Genomic DNA, 22,123 nt, shown 5'->3' with positions numbered 1-22,123 from the left:
GGGGTGGATGAGAGTTGGATTGGGTGTTTTGGGTAGAGAGAGAAAGTGGTTGCATGCATGTGGTGCATGGATGGGTTGGTTGGAGGGTGCCGAGAGAAAGGTGGTGTGATGGGGTGAGGGTGTGGTAGTTTTGTGAGGTTTGGGAGGGAGATGGAGTGGGGAGGTTGGTTGGTTGGTTTGGGGAAGGTGAGGAGCCGAGAGAGAGAGAGGTGGGTGTGAGGTGGAAGAGGGGTTGGTGGTGGTTTTGTGGGTTGAGAGGAAGGGAGCTTCGAGAGAGAGAAGGGGTTTTAAATGAGAGAGGAGAGGGTGGTTGGTCGAGTGCTCGAAGCTGCACTTCGAGCACTCGAATTGAAGGCAGAAGGCTCGGGGAGTTTGGGCTGAAGGTGGAAGGCAGTGGCGAGCACTCGAAGCTTGGCTTCGAGTGCTCGAAATGTGAGCAGTGGGCTGCAGGGAGGGGTGAGGGTTGCCGAGAGAAGCTGGGTGTGAGTTGGTGGAGGTGCATGGCATGGTGAGGGTTGATGGAGGTGGAGGGGTGGTGAGGTTGGTTGTGAGGGTTGGTAGGAGGGTGGTGGGCTGGGTTTGGCATGCATGCATGGGCGTGCATGCATGCATGGGCGTGCATGCATGCAAGCAGGGTGGTGATGGTGTTGCATGGAAGTTGGTTATGGTTGGTGTATGGAAGAGAGAGAAACCGAGAGTTGGGGTTGCATGGTTTGGGTTGGGTGGTTTGTTGTTGAGGTTGCCGAGAGATAGGAAGGTTGGATTGAGAGGGTTGGTAAGAGGGTGATGAGATGGGTGGTGAGGGAGTTGGGTTTGGCATGCATGCAAGGGCGTGCATGCATGCATGCAGGAGGGTTGATGGAGTTGGAGGGGTGATGAGGTGAGAGGTGTGGCATGCATGCATGGGCGTGTATGCATGCATGCAGGGTGGTGATGTGTTGCATGGCCGAGAGGGTGGATGGTGTTAGAGAGGGTGATGGAGGTTGAGAGGTTTGCTGAGTGGTGAGAGAGAGAGGTGGAGTGGTGAGGGTCTTCGAGCACTCGCAAGGGGGAGGGCGAGTGCTCTGCATGGAGACAGCAGGCTCGGGTGGGTTGTATGGGGAGTTCGAGCACTCGGAAGAGGAAGCTCGAGTGCTCGAAATGAGAGCAGTGAGTTGGCCAAGCAAATGGTGAAGCTTCGAGCACTCGAAGCTTGGGCTACGAGTGCTCGATTCTGAGGCAGTAGCATGCAGCTGCGGAAGTTGGGCTAAAAAGTTTAGAGCACTCCAATTGGGAGCTAGAATGCTCTAAATGAAGGCAGCAGGCTCATGATTTTTGGTGCTTGAACCTTGAATGGAGCTTGAATGCTGTTGCATGGCCATGCATGAGCTTGCATGGATGGTTCAAGGAAAGAGATTAGTAAAATATGGAAGCATAAAGAATTTGAGCAGTGGGCTTGGATAGGAAGGAATGCATGCATCAGAGAAATGCATGCAACAATGCATGAAATATAGAAATGCATGCAAGCAAGGAACTTTGCGGAGCATGATAAAATTTTTTGAGAAGCATGAAATTCCTATGCATGCAATGTTGATGGATTCAAGCCAATGTATGGGAAAAATTAAAACGGTGCAACATCCTCGCAGTCAAACGGTGCAACAATCTCTCTCTCTTTTTTTTTTTTTTTTTTTTTTTTTTTTTTTTTTTTTTTTTTTTTGCAACATCACCCAAAGCATGGGTGGATATAAGAGAATTTTCAAACCTTGGTAACATCACCAAATGCATGAATGAAATTTCTGGAGAAATTTTTTTTTAAAACTTGCAAATTCATTCCATTCCAATGCATGGGAAATTTTGAAGGTTTTGTTTTGAAACCTTGCAATTTGTCAATTGTTTAAACATCTCAAATGCATGAAGAATTTTGAGAAAAATTTCAAACTTTTTAGTAAAAATGAGAAAATATGCACGAGTCGCATTTGAAAAATCTAATGAAATTGCTAGAAAGCGATGGAGAATTCCGGGAATGAAAATGAGAGTTGAGAAGGTCTAAGAAAAATCAAATTTTGGGCTTTTCTAAACCGTTTCCCAGAAAAAAAAAATTTTTTGTAAGGCACGAGCAATTTCAAAGAGAAGGAAGCTTGGAACATCGAAAGAATTTATTTCCTTGCTTTGCTAAATTTAATGTCGATAGCTAGACCAAGCTAGAGCAGGCACTACTCCTCATAAATGGGATCCGTCAAGGGGACTTCCTCAACTTTTCGGGTTAGAATTGTGCTGTCAATGCAAGGCTTAAGCCTTTGGCCATTTACCTTGAAGAGTGATCCACTTGCAGGATCATGAAGTTCGATTGCTCCATGAGGAAAGACGGTAGTGACAATGTATGGACCATCCCATCTTGACCGGAGTTTACCGGGAAAGAGTTTCAAGCGGGAATTGAAAAGCCAAACCTTTTGTCCCGGGGCAAAAGACTTTTTGACGATGTGTTTGTCATGAAAAGCTTTAGTCTTTGCCTTGTAAATTTTTGCATTTTCATACGCGTCATTACGCAATTCCTCAAGTTCATTTAATTGCAACGCACGATTAGAGCCGGCTTGTTTGAGATCAAAATTGAACCTTTTTACGGCCCAATAAGCACGGTGCTCTAATTCTACCGGGAGATGACATGCTTTGCCAAAGACAAGTCGATATGGTGACATGCCAATGGGTGTCTTATAAGCTGTCCGGTAAGCCCAAAGTGCATCGTTTAGCCGTAATGACCAATCTTTGCGGTCCGGTCTAACCGTTTTTTCTAAAATGTGCTTAATCTCCCGGTTAGAAATCTCTACTTGACCACTCGTTTGAGGGTGGTAAGGTGTAGCAACCTTATGAATGACTGAATACTTAGCAAGGACGGATTTGGGATAACGATTTCGGAAATGAGATCCGCCATCACTAATGATTGCTCGGGGTGTACCAAAACGACTAAAGATGTGAGATTGAATGAAATGGATCACGACTTTATGATCATCAGTTTTGGTAGCCGCGGCTTCAACCCATTTAGACACATAATCCACCGCTACAAGGATGTACTCATAGCCATAAGAAGATGGAAATGGTCCCATGAAGTCAATCCCCCACACATCAAAAATTTCAACAATTAAAATGTTGGTGAGGGGCATCATGTCTCTTCGGGACATGGATCCAAGTTTTTGACATCGTTCACACGATTTGCAAAAATTGTATGCATCCCGGAACAAGGTAGGCCAAAAGAATCCGCTTTGAAGGATTTTGTTAGCGGTCTTTTTGGCACTGAAATGGCCTCCACAAGCAAGAGTATGGCAAAAATTTAAAATGCTCGTGGCCTCGGTTTCAGGAATACATCGCCGGATGATTTGGTCCGGGCAATACTTGAATAATTCCGGATCTTCCCAAAAGAAATGCTTGACTTGGGAGAAAAACCGGTCCCTCTCTTGTTTGGACCACTGAGCTGGAATTTTGCCAACCGCAAGATAATTGACAATATCCGCAAACCACGGAAGAGTAGAATGTGAAACTTGAAGAAGTTGCTCATCCGGAAAGGAATCACGGATGGCTGCAAATTCTGAAGATTTCTCAATAAGCAAGCGAGAGAGATGATCGGCGACAACATTGTCGGTCCCTTTTTTGTCCCGGATGTCAATGTCAAACTCTTGAAGTAAGAGGATCCATCGAATTAAGCGGGGTTTTGTCTCTTTTTTCGCTAACAAATGCCTAAGAGCGGCATGATCTGAAAAGACGATGACCTTGGAGCCAAGAAGATAGGAGCGAAATTTATCCAAGGCGTACACCACAGCTAGCAATTCTTTTTCAGTGGTGGTGTAGTTCAATTGGGCATCGCAGAGAGTTTTGCTAGCATAATAAATGACATGCGGAAGTTTATCCACACGTTGGCCCAAAACCGCCCCTAATGCATAGTCGGATGCATCACACATGATCTCAAAGGGAAGAGACCAATTAGGGGGTTTCATGATCGGGGCAGAGGAGAGGAGAATGCGAAGTTTGATGAAAGCTTCCATGCAAGCGTCATCAAAATTGAACGGAACATCCTTGGCTAAGAGATTACACAAGGGCCGTGAGATTTTGCTAAAATCTTTGATGAAGCGACGATAGAATCCGGCATGGCCAAGAAAAGAACGGATTTGACGGACGGAATTCGGAGGAGGAAGATTAGAGATTAACTCAACTTTTCCCTTGTCTACCTCGATTCCCCGCTTAGAAATGACATGTCCTAAAACAATGCCTTCTTGGACCATAAAGTGGCTTTTCTCCCAACTTAGAATGAGATTCGTCTCTTTGCATCTTTGGAGCACAAGAGATAAATTTTTGAGACACGAGTCAAAGGAGGAGCCAAATACGGAAAAGTCATCCATGAAAACTTCCAAGAACCTTTCAACCATATCGGAGAATATGGACATCATGCACCTTTGGAACGTTGCCGGTGCATTGCATAGACCAAAAGGCATGTGTCGATAGGCAAAAGTACCAAAGGGACATGTGAATGTTGTTTTCTCTTGATCTTGGGGGGCGATGGCCACTTGGTTATAGCCGGAATAACCATCAAGAAAACAATAGAAGCTTTGGCCGGCTAACCTTTCTAGGATTTGATCAATAAATGGGAGTGGGAAATGATCCTTCCTAGTTGATGAGTTGAGTTTACGATAGTCAATGCACACACGCCACCCGGTGGTGGTTCGTTGTGGCACAAGCTCGCCCGCTGAATTTTCAACAACGGTGAGCCCGGATTTCTTGGGGACAACTTGTGTGGGGCTCACCCACTTGCTATCAGAGATAGGATAGATGATTCCCGCATCTAGCAATTTGATCACCTCTTTCATGACCACTTCCTTCATGTTTGGATTTAACCGGCGCTGGACCTCTCTAGTAGGCTTTGCGTCATCCTCCATATGGATGCGGTGCATACAAATGGAGGGGTCAATTCCTTTCAAATCTGCCACTGTCCAACCAATAGCTTCTTTATGCTCTTGGAGCACCGCTAAAAGGTTGGTCTCTTGGTCTTTTTGAAGGTCCGAGGCAATAATGACCGGAAGGGTTTGCTTTGGACCAAGGAACACATACTTGAGATGGGCCGGGAGCGGCTTAAGCTCAAGTTGTGGCGGAGATAACAATGATGGGACCGGAGGAGTGGTGGAAAGTTGGGGAAGTGGTTCTTTTGGAATTTTCCAAGGAGGTACATCCATGATAGCATTAATATCAAGTAAGGAATTGACTTCTTGAATGGCTTGATCAACATCAAAGTTTGGGAAGTCAAAATGAGACATGCAAGTTTCAAGGGGATCTTTGCTTAGGATGAAGGGGAGAGATTCTTCGACCACTTCATCAATGACATCCACAAGAAAACAATCATCCTCATTGGAGGGATGTTGAGTTGCATGAAAGATGTGGAGTTTGACTTGCATGTTTCCAAAAGCAATGTCCATCACCCCGGTTCGGCAATTAATTGATGCATTAGCCGTAGCTAAAAATGGCCTACCAAGGATCACGGGAATGTGCTTTTTTGGGTCATGGACTGGTTCCGTATCAAGAACCACAAAATCTACCAGGAAGTAGAATTTGTCCACTTTGATGATGACGTCCTCAAGAATACCTCGTGGATGCTTGACCGATCTATCGGCAAGTTGCAAAACCACGGAAGTCGGCTTAAAATCGCCCAAACCAAGTTGTAGGTAAACCGAGTATGGAATTAAATTCACACTAGCTCCTAAGTCAAGGAGGGCCCTCTCGATTTTGCTGTCACCAATGACGCACGAGATTATGGGGGCACCCGGATCCTTATACTTCGAGGGAGTGCTGTGCTGAATAATAGCACTAACATTTTCAGTCAACCTCACTTTTTTTGGCAAATGATTTTTAGAAGTGCGCTTTTGAGTGCACAAATCTTTGAGAAATTTTGCATAGGGAGGGATTTGCTTGATAGCATCCAACAGGGGCAAGTTAATCTTCACTTGCTTGAAAACTTCCCACATGTCTTGAATTTTACAATTCTTGTTCCCAAAATGTGTCGACTCTTGAAGACGTTGAGGAAATGGAGCTTTTGGCTCATAAGTAGTTTCCACATTTGGGGAGACATGTGTGGGATATCCGTGAATGGTATTGGGACAAGAATTTGGATTAGAAGAGCTTGAATTTGGATTTTTCAACGGCGAAACTTCCTCACTTTTGTCTCCATCGACCTTGTTGTCCACCACTCTACCACTCCGAAGGGTGGTGATAGCTTGAACTTGTTCATGAGTCGGCCCACTCGGAGGAGGGGTTTCGTCAATCACATGCATTCCTCTAGGATTTTCAAAAGGTTGAGAGGGAAGCTTGCCCTTGTCCTTTTGAAGCAATTGATTCACCGAGTTAGCTATTTGGCCCACTTGATTTTCGAGATTAGCTATGGATTGAGTATGAGAGTGAACCATTTGGAGAGTAGGCTGCAAGGATGTTAAGAGTTGCTTGTTGGCATCCATTATTTGCTTATTTAATGATTCCATCATTTGCTTGTTTGCAGCTACTATCTCGTCAGTTGGACACACAGGAGGTTGATTGGAGACATTTGGATTGTAAGGAGGACGGTAGCTTGAAGAGGCTTGGAAAGGTCTACCTTGATATTGAGAAGAGGGCTGATTTTGCCGCCCTTGGTTTTGGAATTGGGAATTCTGTGGGGCTTGTTGCCGCCACGAGAAATTCGGATGATCTCGCCAACCCGGATTGTAGGTGTTGGAATATGGATTGTTCCCGGGCCGCGAGAACATGGCATTAGCTTGCTCTTGGTTGGGACTAGGAAATTGCTCCGGTGTGGGGCAATCTTCCGAGAGATGGAATGGACTAGTACATGAAGCACAAACTGAACTTGCCGAATTTTGAGACAATGAAGGAGGAAGATGTGGTGCCATCAATTGATAGAATTTATGAGCGATGGCATCCACTTGAGATGATTCCTCCCTTATTGACTTTGGTTGACAAGGGTTGGTGTTGTTTGGAGTGGTTGCGGTCGGAGCCCTACGAGAATTGTGTTGAAGTGAATTTTCACTCAAATTCTCAAGTAAGGTCCAAGCCTCATCCGCATTCTTGGACATGAACATCCCACCACAAGAAGAATCAACCATGAATCTATGGGTTTCGGTCAAGCTAGCATAGAAAGCTTGCACTAATTGCCATTTTGGGATCAAATGATGAGGACACTTCCGAAGAAGATCTTGTAACCTTTCCCAAGTCTCGTGGAGTTGTTCTCCATCAACTTGAGAAAAGCTTAGAATGGAACGCCTCATTTGGTTGGTTTTACTCACCGGATAATACTTCTTAAGAAATTCTTGTTGCAATTGAGCCCAAGAAGTAATAGAGTTGGGAGCGAGGGAGTTCAACCAATATTTTGCCCTATCCTTTAGGGAGAATGGGAAAAGATGGAGATGAAGTGCATTGTCCGGAAAACCTCTCAACCGGATGGTCGAACAGATTTCAAGGAACTCATCAAGATGCTTATATGGATCTTCATTATCAAAGCCATGAAATGATGGAAGCATTTGAATGGTACTAGACTTGATCTCATATTGAGCTGCATCGATGTTTGGCATCACTATGCAAGATGGAGAAGCATAGGTGGTAGGGATGAAATGATCTCTAAGAGTCATTGGCTCGATATTAGGAATTTCAGCCCTTTCATTCCCCGGATTTCCTACGTTATCCCCCATTGTATTGAATTTAGTTTCAAGGTCCCTTGTAAGAGTGGGTTCCCTAAGGTTCCGTCTAAGAGTTCTTTCAAGAGAATTGATATCAATGGGCGAATCGATTGTGGGTAAGGAAAGTGACCTACGACCGAACATCAACAACAAAGCATATACTCAACAAAGCAATTCATCAACCACAACTCCACATACGATGTTCCCTTTCTCCTCAATTATCAAGACGGAAAAATGTAAATGGCCACGACAAGGACCGATGCTTGAACACAAAATTTAAACAGGATAAGAGCCTCAACAAGGGCTTCACAACTACACTAAAACTAAATTTAACACATGCACAATATTCACAACTCGAAACTAGAAGTCACGAGACTTACCTGGGGTCCTCTAGACTTACAATTTGCTAGCATTCCCACGGCGAGCTTCGAGTCCCTAGAATCTTACAACACTTAAAACACAAAGGTGGTCAAAACACACAAGGAGTATTCACAAGACACAATATTCACAATCAAACTAAATTTAACCCTAGAAACTTCGGTTGCTAAACCGTTTGCAGTCCCCGGCAACGGCGCCAAAAATTGATCGGTTGGTCAATTAACATCAACCTTCGCAATAGCACGAATCATTGTAAAATAGGGCTATTGGTCGGGTAAGTCGAACCACAGGGACTGCGCTAGTCTAATACAACCTAAATGTCTAGAATCATTCTTAGAATGATGAAGGGTGTATAGAGGTTTTGTTGGATGTCACTTAAGCTAGGAAATTAAAAGTGCATAAAACAATAAATTGCAAGAATTCAAGGGAGTGAAGTACAAATAAAGAAGGCTAGGGAAATGAATCCACCTCCTCCCTATACACATGCTAGGTTAAGATTAATTTAAGGGGAAAACAACATATATGATAGTCATGATACATAACAATACTAGGTTGCTATAATATCCTTAAGAAGTTCATTTAATTAGAAAGGCAAGAATAAACCATCAAAGGTTCACATGATCAACTACCTAAACTAAAATGTAGCTTAGAACATGCTTACTAAGCCAAGGATTATCAAGCCCTAATTTAAATGGTGAATGCACATAAAGCTAAGAATCAAGTATAGCCCATCAAAGGGAAACCCTAAGCCATGAACTATCTAGGTTCTCCAACTCCATGCCATTAAAACCATTCCATGATCTAACTTCCATTGTCACCATGGAAGTGCAAGCAATATGATTAAGAAAAGCAACCATCCAAGACAAGATGAATAACTCACAATAATCATTTAAAACATTCAACATTCATTACAACAAAAATGAGGCTCTTGACCATGGAAAGACTATCAAAAATACATTGTAATCCCCAAAAATAAACTATACTAACACATGCTTACAAGGGAGGGGTTTCATCACCTCCCTAGATGAGGTTTAGTTGCCCATTGGTGAGCTAGAAGAAGGAAGAAGCATCATCCTCATCTCCATTTTTGAGCTCCTACTGTAGCACTCAAGAACACCCTTCTCCTTGCTCTCCTCTCTCTCCTCTCTCTTGCTAAAGATAAAGCTTAATGATATATGTGGCCTTTGGGTAGCCTTTTATGCTCCAACAATACCCTCTCTCCTCCAAGGAACACCTCCAACCACTTCATAAAGAAGGAAGATGGCATTGAGGAAACCAATGTGCAAGTGGGCTGAAATGAGCCATTTCCGAAGGGCATTCTGCCTGATTTTTGAGCACACGCTTGGTGATCTCGAGCACTCTAACTTAGTGCAATGTGCAACATGCTCCTCTTGCTCAGTGCTGACCTATTTTGGGAAAACTGCTATAACTTTGTGCCCCGAACTCCGAATGACGATCTGTTTGAAGATTTGGAGAGCTAATTTAGTGCTTTAAAAACTTCATGTTTTGATGAAGACCCAATTCTCAAGTCTGGTTGGTCGAAAATGGGGAGAAAGGCAGTACATCAGTGCTGCTAGGCAGTTCTGCGCACCTCTGTTGTGAAGATCATAACTCTCTGCTCCGAACTCCGAATGATGAACCACTTGAAGATTTGGAAAGCTGATTCAGAGCTCTAAATCTTTCATGTTATGAGGGAAGTCCAGTTCTCGAGTTTGGAAGGTCAAAATGGCAAGCAAAGTCCAAGCTCTACTGCTGCCAGAATTCAGCATTGGCACCTTTTGTTGCTCAAGATTCCACAAGGCCTTATTCTTGTTCCATTTTGGCCAATGAACCTGAAAATGCATAAAAACATGCAAATGGAGTTAATCTACATAAAATAATTAATAACTGGACTTTGTTAATGTAATTTAGGGCGCTTGAATATACAATATTCGGCGCTTATCAGTTGTGCCAAAAACTGACAAACGGAGATAAGACAGAATAGGGAAAAGGATGAAATAACGCATAGTGTCAAAAAACGAAAAATGTGAAAATGACTCGGTCCTCAAAAGAAGTTGTCTATCCACGAAAAAGAGTCTCAGGAACCAATTCCGAGCACTCGAGATGACACTAAGCGACACGAAACAGAGCTCAGAAAAGAAAATTAAACGAAAAAAATTCATTTGTAAAATTTCAGGAAAAAGGAAGGCAAATGACCGGGTCGTTACAATAGGCATCCCATACTGTTTTTTCAACTACCATGCATTGTTTCATTTCGTCATAACCAAATCCACTAGCATTTAACATATCATGGACAACGTAAAAAATGAGTTTTCAAAGTTTTCATTCTTGATTTAATATGTAGGTCTGCCTTTAAACCTGGACTTGGTAAATTGTTTGCAAGTATTTTTTCCACAACTTGAAAATGACCGGGTTTAAAACCACGATCAGCAATGTACTTCCCAGTGTTATGTAAATCAAGAAGAGCCCCAATAAGTTTCATATCTTCTTCGTGAGTGCACTTTCTTTTATTTTTACCGGGTCCATTTTCTATCCCTAATTTTTTGCTGGGTCTACTTTCCATTCCTAATTTAAAATAGGGCAAATTACATTTAACATCCACGAGGTTTTTATTTTGTACACCTAAATAGAAGTATGCGCAATATATTCGTTAACCACCCTTATGGTTTCATTCTTGAGTGTTGCATCAAATCAATGTAGGGTAATTATATTTTTGGACAAAAATAACATTGATATTGTGAGAAGACCAAATTGTCCATTAATTAAATTGAAATTAAATCATTAAAAAAGGACAAAAGTGCCCTTTCTCTTTATCTTTACGTCCAGCCATGCAAACCTTTTCCCTCCACTATTTGAATTAAGTTTTGCGTATAACATCAATGGTCCATCAAACCAAACCAAATTCCAATGTCTTATAATAACCCATGTTTTGCATGTAACTGCACAGCTTATGCCATGTTAGGAATAGCCAAGACAATGGTCTCTGGAAGTATCTTTATTTTTTCTGTTTTAGCTATGATCTTGTTATATGCTTCTGTATCCTAGTGACAGAGACATTGGTCATGTAGTGTAGTATTTTTTTGAAGTGTGATACAAAATATTAGATTATCCTTACTAATTTACCAACACATACAAACCAACAAGTCATAAATATTACATCAAATAAGTTCTCAAGTACAAATGCCAACAAGCATATTCATGTTCCATATTGCGACAACAAGTATATTCATGTTCCAAATTGCTTGTTTACCGCCGATGGGTAAAAACGTAAGTTACCCTCATCAACTACCTTCCAGATTTATCTTTTGAATAATGGTTAAGTGCCTTAAGGCCATATATGTAAATTTACTTTCATATCTAAAAGTCAACTAGTCAATTTGAACCTTACTGTAATATTGTAGTCCATACTTCTATTTAAGTGCACAATATATAAACCATGTGGGTACTAGATGTAATTTGCCCTTTAAAATGGTACACCGATACAAGAAAGTTTTAAAATAACGTCAAATATAATTCTTTATACACAAGATAGCATATAACATAATAATATTTCAAAAATAACACCGAGTAATTAAAAAAGGACATAGATCACAAAAGAAATATGTACCAAGTCTCAAGCAATAAAAAAAAAAGTACATTAAACACAAAATAGATACCAAGTCTTAATCAATAAAAAAGTACAAAAATGCTATCTTTTAAAATTTTTATTAGGTTATGAACAATGTAGAACAATGGCAAACCCTTGCAAAAAAAAAATATAAAAAAAAAAAAATAAATAAAAAAAAAAAAAACCTCAGACCCATTTTATCAAAAACCTCATATACAGAGTGCTAGGTAAAATCTTTTCTTTATACATAAAACAAAATTGCAGAAAACCAAGCATCCAAATCAAATATTGATAATCCATCATATTAGAGAACATGATTTAGTGAAAGAGAGATTGGAAATCAACTACAGAAACAACGGAGAGAATCAACCATACAGTACAACAAGAGTACCATAGAACTCCACAAAAATAAATAAATAAATAAATAAAATCAAAGGCTTTAAATTATTATGAAGAACAGAAATTTACCTGAGACTTCTAATCACTTATACCCTTTTCAAAACTTTGCTTGAATTTCACTTGCTCTTGTTTGGTTGTTTTGGAAATCTGCGAGGTAAGAAAAATATGAATGAGCAAAACTTTGAGAAAAAAAGAAAAAAAAAATTTCTTTAATCAATTCTTTTTTTTTTTTTCCCCTACTGTGTATACATATATAATGGATTACAAAAGAGCCTTGAGATTTTTCTCATATCCTGAGGTACCCAACCAGCGGATATATGATATATATATATATATATTCCATGGTATACAGTGCACTGTGAAGAGAGAAAGAGGAGAAAGAGAGTGTGTACCGTGACATAGCGAGAGAAGAGAGATAGATTGAGACAGAGTCTGTCAGATCTGTAGAGAAGAATACGTATGATTTTTTTGTCCTTGCATTTTATTATTTTAATTTAGTGGGAATGGAATGGCCATTCCACAAGTCCAAAAGAGGAATGGTCATTCCATCTAAAAGCTGGAATGAGCATTTCAAGGGAATGACCATTCCACTTTTAAAGTGGCACACCAAACACGAGAAAGGGAATGAGAAAGTGGAATGGTCAATCCATTCTAGCCCATTCCATCACACCAAACTAGGCCTTAGAGTTTTAATCTAATTATTTAGGTTAAAAGAGCCCTTTGACAAGTCAAAGGGTATTTAAGTCACTATATGATGTTAAAGCTTTGCAAGTGACAGTTGGGGTGTGAGTGATAGTAATTTTCGAAAGACGTTTCATGGTGATATTTGACTAAACCTGATGGGGTGTTATTGAAATTAAACCTTTTTTTTTTTTTTTTTTTTCAGCCTCAAAACGACGTGGTTTTGGGGTTGGGTTTTTTTTTTTTTCGAAAAAATTAGTGATCGTTGGCCAGCTCGTTTTGAATTGGAGACAATTTTTAAAATAAAATAAAATAAAAAATTTAAGAATTTAATTTGTGTGGCTTTTCTGACAAGTGCCAGACTGTTTATCACATGTGTTGGTGAGAGATTTAAATTATTTGACCTCCTAGCCATGTTCGTGCTTCTTAGAATGCCATGGATGTGGAGTAGTAGAAAGTGAAAAACAAAAGACCTGATTTACTTTACTTTCTTTTGAATCTAAAATTATTTAAGGGTGCAAGAATATATTGTGAATATTTTAAAAAATTGAGTGGAAATGTGAGAGTGTGGAAAGAATCGATTATCATGAACATGGAGGCAATAAAGAGTAAAAAAAAGAGATGATTATTTTTTGAATCCATTTAAATCAAAGGGGGCAAGGATGTGAAGTGGAGTATTTTTTAATAAATTAAGTGGGGGCATTATTAAAATTTTAACAAAAATATAGGTAGTAATAAAAATAGAAAAAAATTCAATCGGAGCACTGGTCCTATGCTAAGTCTGTTGATTTGAGGGCTGAGTAATTGGGAGTTGGTGTAATTTACCTTAAAATTTAGTAAAACCCTTTATCTCATCCTTGTTACACCATAGAAGAACATTTGACATGATTTCTATTTATAATTATTAATTTATTCATCACATAGGAACCTATTTGCACCAAATTAATAATATAGGAGAGTTTTATATCACACAGAAACCTTTTTACACTATATCAATAGTAAAAAAGAATTTTTTTGCACTTAACCGATATATATATATATATATATATATATATAGGCCCTCCACAGTTTTTATGTCCTTTCCTCCTTGGATCAATCTTACATTTCACAAGTGATACCCACTAAAAAAGGGTAATTATGTAAAAACATTGCCTTTCCTCCTTGGATCAACCTTACATTTAAAAAGGGTAATTATGTAAAAACATTGTCACCGGTAATAAGCAATGTAAAAAATAAAAAGTACTGAAATAGTAGTGAAGTGGCCTTCTGGTTTCATACCCTTATCTTCATCCAAAGCTTTTGTTTTCATCATCTCCAAAACCAGTAGTAGGACACAAAACCAGTAGTAGGACTACTAGTGTGTGAATAAGCGAGAGAGAGAGAGCCTTTATACACACCACAAACATGCTCAGCCTCTCCACTGCTTCACCTTCAACCCTAACCTTCCTTCCCAAACCGACCCTCTTCTCAAACCCCAAATCTTCCTTCAATGGCATCCGAATTGCTACAGTGTGCCCCACGCGCTCTCATTGCGCGTGCTCCGTTCGAACCAGCCGAGCTTCTTCGGTGGTGATGATGGCGAAGAGAGAGGAAGAGTTGAAGGAAATCAGAGAGAAAACCACGGAACAAATCAACGAGGAAATCATCGATCTAAAGGGTGAGCTGTTCATGCTTCGTCTTCAGAAATCGGTTCGGAACGAGTTCAAATCCAGCGAGTTTCGCCGTATGCGTAAAAGGGTACAATCGCTTTGCTACATTCCATGTCTCTTGTTGTTCACACACATACACACATACTGCGTGAATGTATTTGTTTGTATAGTTATTAAATTATTTGTTACTTTTGCGCCAAACTCTTCTTGGCTCTGGCTATTGCCAGAGAGTAGGAATGACCCATTTTCGCAAAGCTCTTTATCCCCTATAATTTATAAACAAGAACTTCACTGGGTCGGAAATAATGATATTAAATCTCATACGTTTAATATATAAAAAATAAAAATTAATCATGTACCTGAACATGCTATATTTTCTTCATAAATATGAATGCAAGATGTAATGACAATTGATTACATGTTTTTAAGTCAGAACAATGGTGAATAAGTATCTAATATGGATGAGGACAGAGGGAAAGAAATGGAACATTGAATACAACTGAGTAGTAAGACTAAAGGTCAGAAAAAGCAAGGAGCAAAGTAAGGTAGAGTAAACGAAAGTGGGAAGAACTAGTGGTATCTCCACTCCATTTAAAGCGAAAGGTGGAGGAGGGTTCAAGTCTTACAAGAGCATTGTGGGTGTTATTTGGAAAAAAAGGGAGATTCGGTAGAGAAATAACACGAAGGCTTGGACATTGGAGTTAGATGCCAGTCATTCTTCAAATCACTATGCATAAGGCTCAATGCCTGGGGCCTTTTGAACTTGCCATGTGCTGGTTAAGTTTCGGACATGACCCGTGTGCTGGTTAAATTTCGGACATGACCCATGTGCATGCGTCGGTTGTTGGGGTTTATCCGACAATGCTGATCAAATCAGCTTTTGATCAGCATTCCCTTGGCACCTAATGACAGGATCTTAGTTTTATGTAAAAATCAGTTCATTTTGATTCAGGATCATGCCTTCCCTTGGTATCTTTGCATGTTTCTGTACTGGGACAAAATCTATGTTTAGTTGTTGACCGGCGTTTGCCACGTGTGAGTCATCTTGGGCTACCTGCGGCCTTGTCTACAAGTACAATTTAGGTGCAAACCTTGCTAGCTTCAAATGCCTCATTAGATCATTTTTTGGTTTTTATGAGTCATTTGATTTATTAATATAATTGCAATAATTTTAAAAAAGACGGGTAGTCACTTTGGCTGCTACAACCATGGCTTCATAAGACCTATTCCATTTTTCCGTGGTTAATTATCTCATCGTTATAAAGGTGTCTCCCTACGCCTTTTTACTCCATTTTAGTTGCTTCTATTGTTTTCCTCACCATCTAGTTCTTCATCCTCTTCCTTTGTTTTGAGGGGGGAAGGGTTGCATCCCTGAAAATATAGTTTCTTTCTTGTTTTCATTGGTCGCTTCACTTTATTCTAGTTTGACTAAGAGTTGGTAGCCTTACCTTTTGCAAGGAGTCTTCTAAGTTGTGGGGGAATGACATCCCTTTCGTCCATTCTTTTCAGCTTGGTCCTCATTCTCTGCTATCTTTCCTTCTAACTCCTCAACGTAAAAAGAGGAGGTAATTCTTCCAATCGAGGGTATATTTGGTGATTAACCCTTGTCCTCAAGGTCATTGCCCTTGTTCCTGCCACTGCTGGATGGTCCTCTTTAATCTTCCAATGGGGTGGTTCAATTTTGACATTCGGCTCTCATCTTATGGTTTTGTAAGATTGTTGACAACGCCTTCTCTCGGGCCAAGAAAGATGCTCTTCTACTGGTTACCTTGGCAACCAGGGGTCTGGCCTGAATTCATAAGCATCTTGATATATGAGTTTGGATCGGTGTTGGTCTGACTGGATCTACTTTTTTTCTTTGCCTACTCTGAACAACCCCAAGTTCTGGACACTAATCCTGCTTGATTAAGGCGATTTGGGCCCCTTTTAATTCTTTCTCCAGTTCTTGCATTGATTTTTGAGTTGGTTCTCCAACAGGCTGAATCTAGCTATGAGAACTTCGATGAGCTGCCCTCGTAACTGGTGAAGTTTAGATAGGTCGGCTATTGATTTTTCTTGCTCAATTTTATAAAACTGGGTATAAACATCTTCTTCGTTTGCTGTCCCATGTGGTCCAAGCTTGGTTGCTGACTTAAATACCATGTGAAGGTTCTGCCTGTGAGTGATATAGAGAAGTTTCATGCTAAGACAAGCGCTAGTTCTGGCTCCACACTGGACCGTAAATCAGCTAATGTGTTCCTCTGTGAATTGATGACCTTTTTAAAAGGTCTCAAACGCAAGAACTTTGTAATTTCGTGGAAGATTAATTTAGTCATTTGACTTGGAGTATGGTTGCCTAAGCAGCTGCTGTGTTATCCTCCATAACACTGGTCCATATTGTTCTTAGATGATCTCAACCAACTGCTTTCTATTAAAAACCAACTGTTGGAGCTGTAATGGATCAATTGACTATGAATTTGACCATTTGCTACCTATGTCTGCGCAAGGCATCAGCTGATTTTTTTGGGCGCTGATACCTAATGGTTCCATCTAAGGACACACACGAGGTGAGGCTGGTGGTATAGGTTACAGAATAGGGGCTAATGGTGGTGGCTAAAGTCACTTCTCCTGTTGAAGAGGAAGTTGAGAAGGAAATGGCTCCCTTAACCTATCTTGTTGAATTTTTGCGCACTGGGGAGTTGAAATGGCATGTCTGTCTATCCTAGTCGTTAGGGCATTAAGCGCCTCTCTCAACTATTATAGGTGACTATTGGTGTGGCTTGACGATGCCACTGAGTCGATACTCTTCGTGAATTTCCACGTAACTTTTTAGAAAGCTTAATATACTCTCAACAGATGTCACCATATGCTTATAGTATCGTCCACCCCTTGATTGATGGTTTGTTGCCTTTCTTCATGCATACATGCGTAGATACTGAATCTCACATGTTGGAGTTATATTGTTTTCCTTGTTCAGTAGGTGTTTTAGACCTAGACCTTACCCAAATTCTAGTTTGACACTTGCCCATTAGGCGTGCTTTATAGTTTGCATTGCTTTGGCCGGATCCGTCTTGGCCAAACTACCTTGGGTGAGTAGCTTGACCAAAAAATTTTGGCGAGATTTACATTTCCATCGGGTCTTCTTTCTTTTGTCATTTTTTGTATGTAAGCTTGTGACACGTTTTTTAGAAGGTGTCAAATTATTTAAGAGGATCATGTTACGTTGTTTGAAAACTACTTTATTTATGCCTATGTGTTTGACATATATTTATTGGCTAATTTTGAAGCAAGAATTTATTGCTATAATGAGTTCAAATTAGGTTGCTCATTTTTTTTTAAAGGACCATTTGGCCTTGCTCAAACTAAGTGTAGATGATATATCAACATAAATTTGAAGGTATCAAAAGGATGGGAGATGTTTAGAGCTCCTAAACCTTTTTTATGTTGAAGTTTTTTGCTTTGCAGAGGTCCCATACCAACCCAACATGAACATTAATTTTCATTTTTGGTTAGAGCGACACTGGGTGTGCCTAGTTGTTTACACCATTTTTTGGCACAAACATTTTGGCTCGCTTCCTTGTTTGTCGAGGATGCATGGGCATGCTAGTCCTTGACCCGAACTCAAAGTGTAATTTAGAGCCAAACCGTTTTTCTTTTTGAGGGAACTGGGACAAGGGCCCATCTATAGAGGTGGTAAGGGAAGGCCATTGAATTTTCCTCGGAGGCAGCGGCTTGGGCCCACAGAAAATGCAGTTGTCAGGTCGACACCGGGTCACAATGCGACCTGAACCAAATTCGGGCCACATCATCACATGAGTTTATACGGTAGAGAAGAAAACTAAGCTATATTAGAAAGAGAGAGTATTGAAAACAACTAAACTAACAACAAAGACAGAGAAAGCTACATTGAAGAGGGCGAGATAAGGTACAACTGAACTAGGCTATAGGTATGACTAAAATAAAGTACAATTATGGTGGTTGGTAGAGAAAATGATAAGCGTGTTCATGTTGGTTTGGTATGGGACCATTTCGCAGACAAAGAAACTTCAGTGTATAGGTTTTGAAAGCTCTAGTTAATTCCATTCCAATGGAACAAAACATTTTCCCAACTATTTTGGGACATGCTATTTCCATTCTCTTGACACCATATAATTTGTGTCAACGTCTTCACTCCTTGACGTTTAACCAAGGCCACTTGGGGCTTTCACAAAAATAGGCCTTCTGATTTAAACCCATTATTATTATTATTATTTTTTGATAAGTCTGATTTAAACCCATTATTGCACTAAATTTTTGGGTAGAATGTTTCCATCTTTTAGCCAATCTACATATGTATAGATATATATGCAAGTGCATGTATATATGTGCATATATAATTGTTTTAGACAAGGTCATGGGGACCTCATATATGCTAAGAATGTGTCAAAATGGGTCTCTTCCATGTATAAATTGACATTAATAAGGTTTTTTGGCTGGTACTTGGCCATGGTAAACTAGCTGAGGTGAACCTGGCTGTGGCTATTTGGATAAAACGGGGTGCAAATATCAATATTATATTTGATAAGTAAAATATCAGTATTATATTTATCAAAAATATCAATTCTGTATTCCTCAATTTATTCTTGAAAATTTGGAGGGTGAATATAAAAAGTACACCTCCTTTACCTAGGTATTAGTTTATAAAAATACATAATTTTCCAATATAATGATTTAAATAAAAATCAAGAGCATTTTTTTAATTTTTATGATTTTTCCAAATTCATTTTGGTAGTGTTTCGTTAGCATTTTAAAAGTACTTATATTGCTTGCTATCTTAATGGAGGGAGTTGTGATCCTCAGATGCTGGAATAGCTTGCAGCAAGGCTTCTTTAGGTCTGCAGTTTTAGTGAGGGAAAGGAAAAGTGAATTTCTTCATGTTCCTTCTCTTAATTAAATTAGAAATTAACATTTTCTAAAAAGGTTGGGATTTAGGAAAAATGAAAAAGAAAATGACTTGTAAAATTAATATTTTTCAATTTATTTTCCCATATTTCTTTTTCCTCCACGCCTTCCATGGTATTTGAACAAGATAAAATGATTTCCTTTGTGTTGTTTTCCCTTTCCCTCACTAAATTCAACTTATTCTAAGGAAAGCAGTGAAAAGGGCTATGGTTTGGGGTTATGAGAAAGTCCTGATTGAAAATAGTGTGCAAGTACTCATTATGGCTATTCTAGAAAAGGAAGCTCCACCAGTGGATATTGAGACGTCAGTAGATTGGCTCGAAATTTGTGCTTCTGTAACTTTGTTCATATTAGTTGTAGTTATAACGAGGCACTCTATAGGGTGGCAAAAGACGGCCTTGCTGTTGGACTGGATGCTGCATTGAGGAAGATTTTCCTCTATGTATTGTTCATTTGATCCTTCAGGATTACAGGCCTTCTGGTTATTAACTTCTATTTAATAAAACTTGTCTTTAAAAATATATATACACATATGTTATTGTGAACTTGGAGGGAGTGTGGAGGGTCATGGTTGCAGAGACATCCATTCAGTTTTGGATAATGATATAATTTAGAATAAATTATACTTTCCTGCCCCGAGGTTTGTCAATTCCCACTCTTGGTTTCATAATCCCACTTACCTCCCCTAAGTTTGTGGTTTATGTAACAGATTCCCCACTTTTAGGGCACTTGGAGACAAACAGAATCTGTTGATGTCAGCAGTAGAAAATGGATAGAAGGTCAATTTTGCCCTTCTAATGCCTTAAATGATAGCAAACATTTCATGGAAAAAAAGGGTAAACTAACACACTACCATTACCAAGTTGGACGGCCATCACTGACAAGGGAGGTAAGTGGGATTATGAAACCAAGAGGGGGTCTATTTGGGATATTGACAAACCTCATGGGAGGTAAGTGGAATTTACCCTATTATTTATTGCGGTTTGAGCGGGTTTCAGATCTTTATTTGAACGGACTGGGATGTAGAGAGACTATTTTATGTGTTAATTATCTTATTGCAGCGTCTTTGATTCTTTTTAGATAGTTTTAGATGAGTACGAGTATCAAATTGCTAAGCTTGGATTATGAAGGGTTTGGTTTACTAATTTACTTCCTCCTATTCCATACTGATGCAAGAAGAATAGTTAGCCTTAATGAGTGGGTTTTTATTTTTTATTATTGTTAGTATTATTATTATTTTTATTATAAGTTGATATAGAGATACATCTCTCCGTATGTCCATATTTTTGGGCATTTTGAGTTTGGTGTATTATATGTTTAAATTACTACTTGATAATTGCGTTTACCATTATCTTGTACAAATGTAAATTTTTTTGTCCTTTTTTTTAGCATATGGGTGCTGCAAGAGGGACCTCTTATTTCTGACACTGTAGATCTGTTGCAGTTAGAAATATCTTGACTTGTTAGTTGGTTTCAGAACTTGATTGGTCTTGAGTTATTATGTTTATACTTTATAGCACTTATTTTTTAATGTTCTGGATGTTGTTATCATTGTCAACTCACTTGCTTTTAAATTGTTATATCATTCTCTGGATTTCTCTTTTGCTACTGCATTCTGCAATTGGTAGGTTGAACTGTTACATTCTCATCTTGCTTGGGTCCTTAATGTCACTGTCTGTGTTGATGTACAAACCAAGCCTGTGATGCAGACTCACAGCTTAGTCTATGGAAACTTTACTTGTGAAACTTAGCTCGGGCAAAGTTTTAGTGCAATATTAATGCTTTTGAACTAATATGTAGTTCTACAGGTGAGTGGGGTAGACCATAAGACATCCTTCATGGCCCTTTTTTTTTGGGCGATTCTCTCTCTTTTTTTTTTTTGGCGGTGTGGTTGTGCAGAGAGGGGTCTCATTTATCTCTTTTAATTTTTTGTCCGTCCTTGTTCTTGCTCTTCTTCTTTGATCATCATCATAAGTTCCTTCTTGGACCAGATCATCTTTATAATGTAATTATTAAAACTTGGTTTTCATACTATGCTTATATTTCCGTGTTTATTTATTAGAGGTTCACATGGAAGGATGTGGTTTGTGTCAGAGGCACTAAAAGGGCAAGGGAAGCCAAATTCACAGGTTTAAGTGGTGGCTTGTAATACACAGGAAGATATATTCCGAGATTGAGAGGAATGGTGAAACATTATTCACGGGGCCAACTTTAACTGAAATTATTTTATATATATATATATATATATATTTTCTCATTCAAGTAGTTGCTTTCTGGTATTATATCAGAAGGCTGTCAACAGGCCAAATGGTAGTAGGCTCCGATCATTTTCACTCATTTTCACTTCTACATACCCCCCTTTACAGTTACCGTCTGAAGTTCCTCCTAATCATCTGTGTATGCATGTGTAATCTAAAGCAACTGGAGAACTGACAATCTTTAGATGTATTCGTAGTCTTTGTTTCTTTATCATGTTAATCTGAATCTTTTCCTGAAAAAATAGGTTGCACGTATGCTCACTGTTAAGCGGGAAAGAGAGATCGAGGATGGAATTAACAAGAGGCTGTCGAGAAAGCTGGATCGACAATGGAAGAAAAGCATTATTGTTAGACCACCTCCGTCCCTGAAGAAGTTGCGAGAGGAAGAGGCAGCTGAAGAAGCCAAGGAATCATCGGCATGAGCTAAATGAATCCCTTTTTGATGAAAATGTTTGTGGAGTTCTTAATTTGTGACTATTTCTGTATCAAACAGTTAAATGTCAATATTATTCTGTTCCTTCTCTACAAACCCTCTTCTTTTTGTTAGAATGACTT

At 39.5% G+C, this 22,123-nt stretch overlaps 1 protein-coding gene across 1 annotated transcript; it reads left to right on the top strand.

Annotated features, from left to right (window-relative positions):
* The first annotated feature begins 14,040 nt into the window (after positions 1-14,040).
* On the top strand, positions 14,041-22,097 carry LOC132267193 (large ribosomal subunit protein uL29c). The gene is made up of 2 exons (XM_059768277.1): positions 14,041-14,478; positions 21,814-22,097. Exons 1-2 carry the CDS (start codon positions 14,146-14,148, stop codon positions 21,988-21,990), a joined length of 510 nt encoding a protein of 169 aa, XP_059624260.1. The 5' UTR covers positions 14,041-14,145; the 3' UTR covers positions 21,991-22,097.
* The last annotated feature ends 26 nt before the right edge of the window (positions 22,098-22,123 follow it).

Source organism: Cornus florida, unplaced genomic scaffold (assembly GCF_030987335.1).
Source record: "Cornus florida cultivar Cherokee Brave unplaced genomic scaffold, ASM3098733v1 CherokeeBrave_3.0.0_Hap2_Chr07, whole genome shotgun sequence".
Lineage (NCBI taxonomy): Eukaryota > Viridiplantae > Streptophyta > Magnoliopsida > Cornales > Cornaceae > Cornus > Cornus florida.
This window is presented reverse-complemented; position numbering and strand designations above follow the sequence as displayed.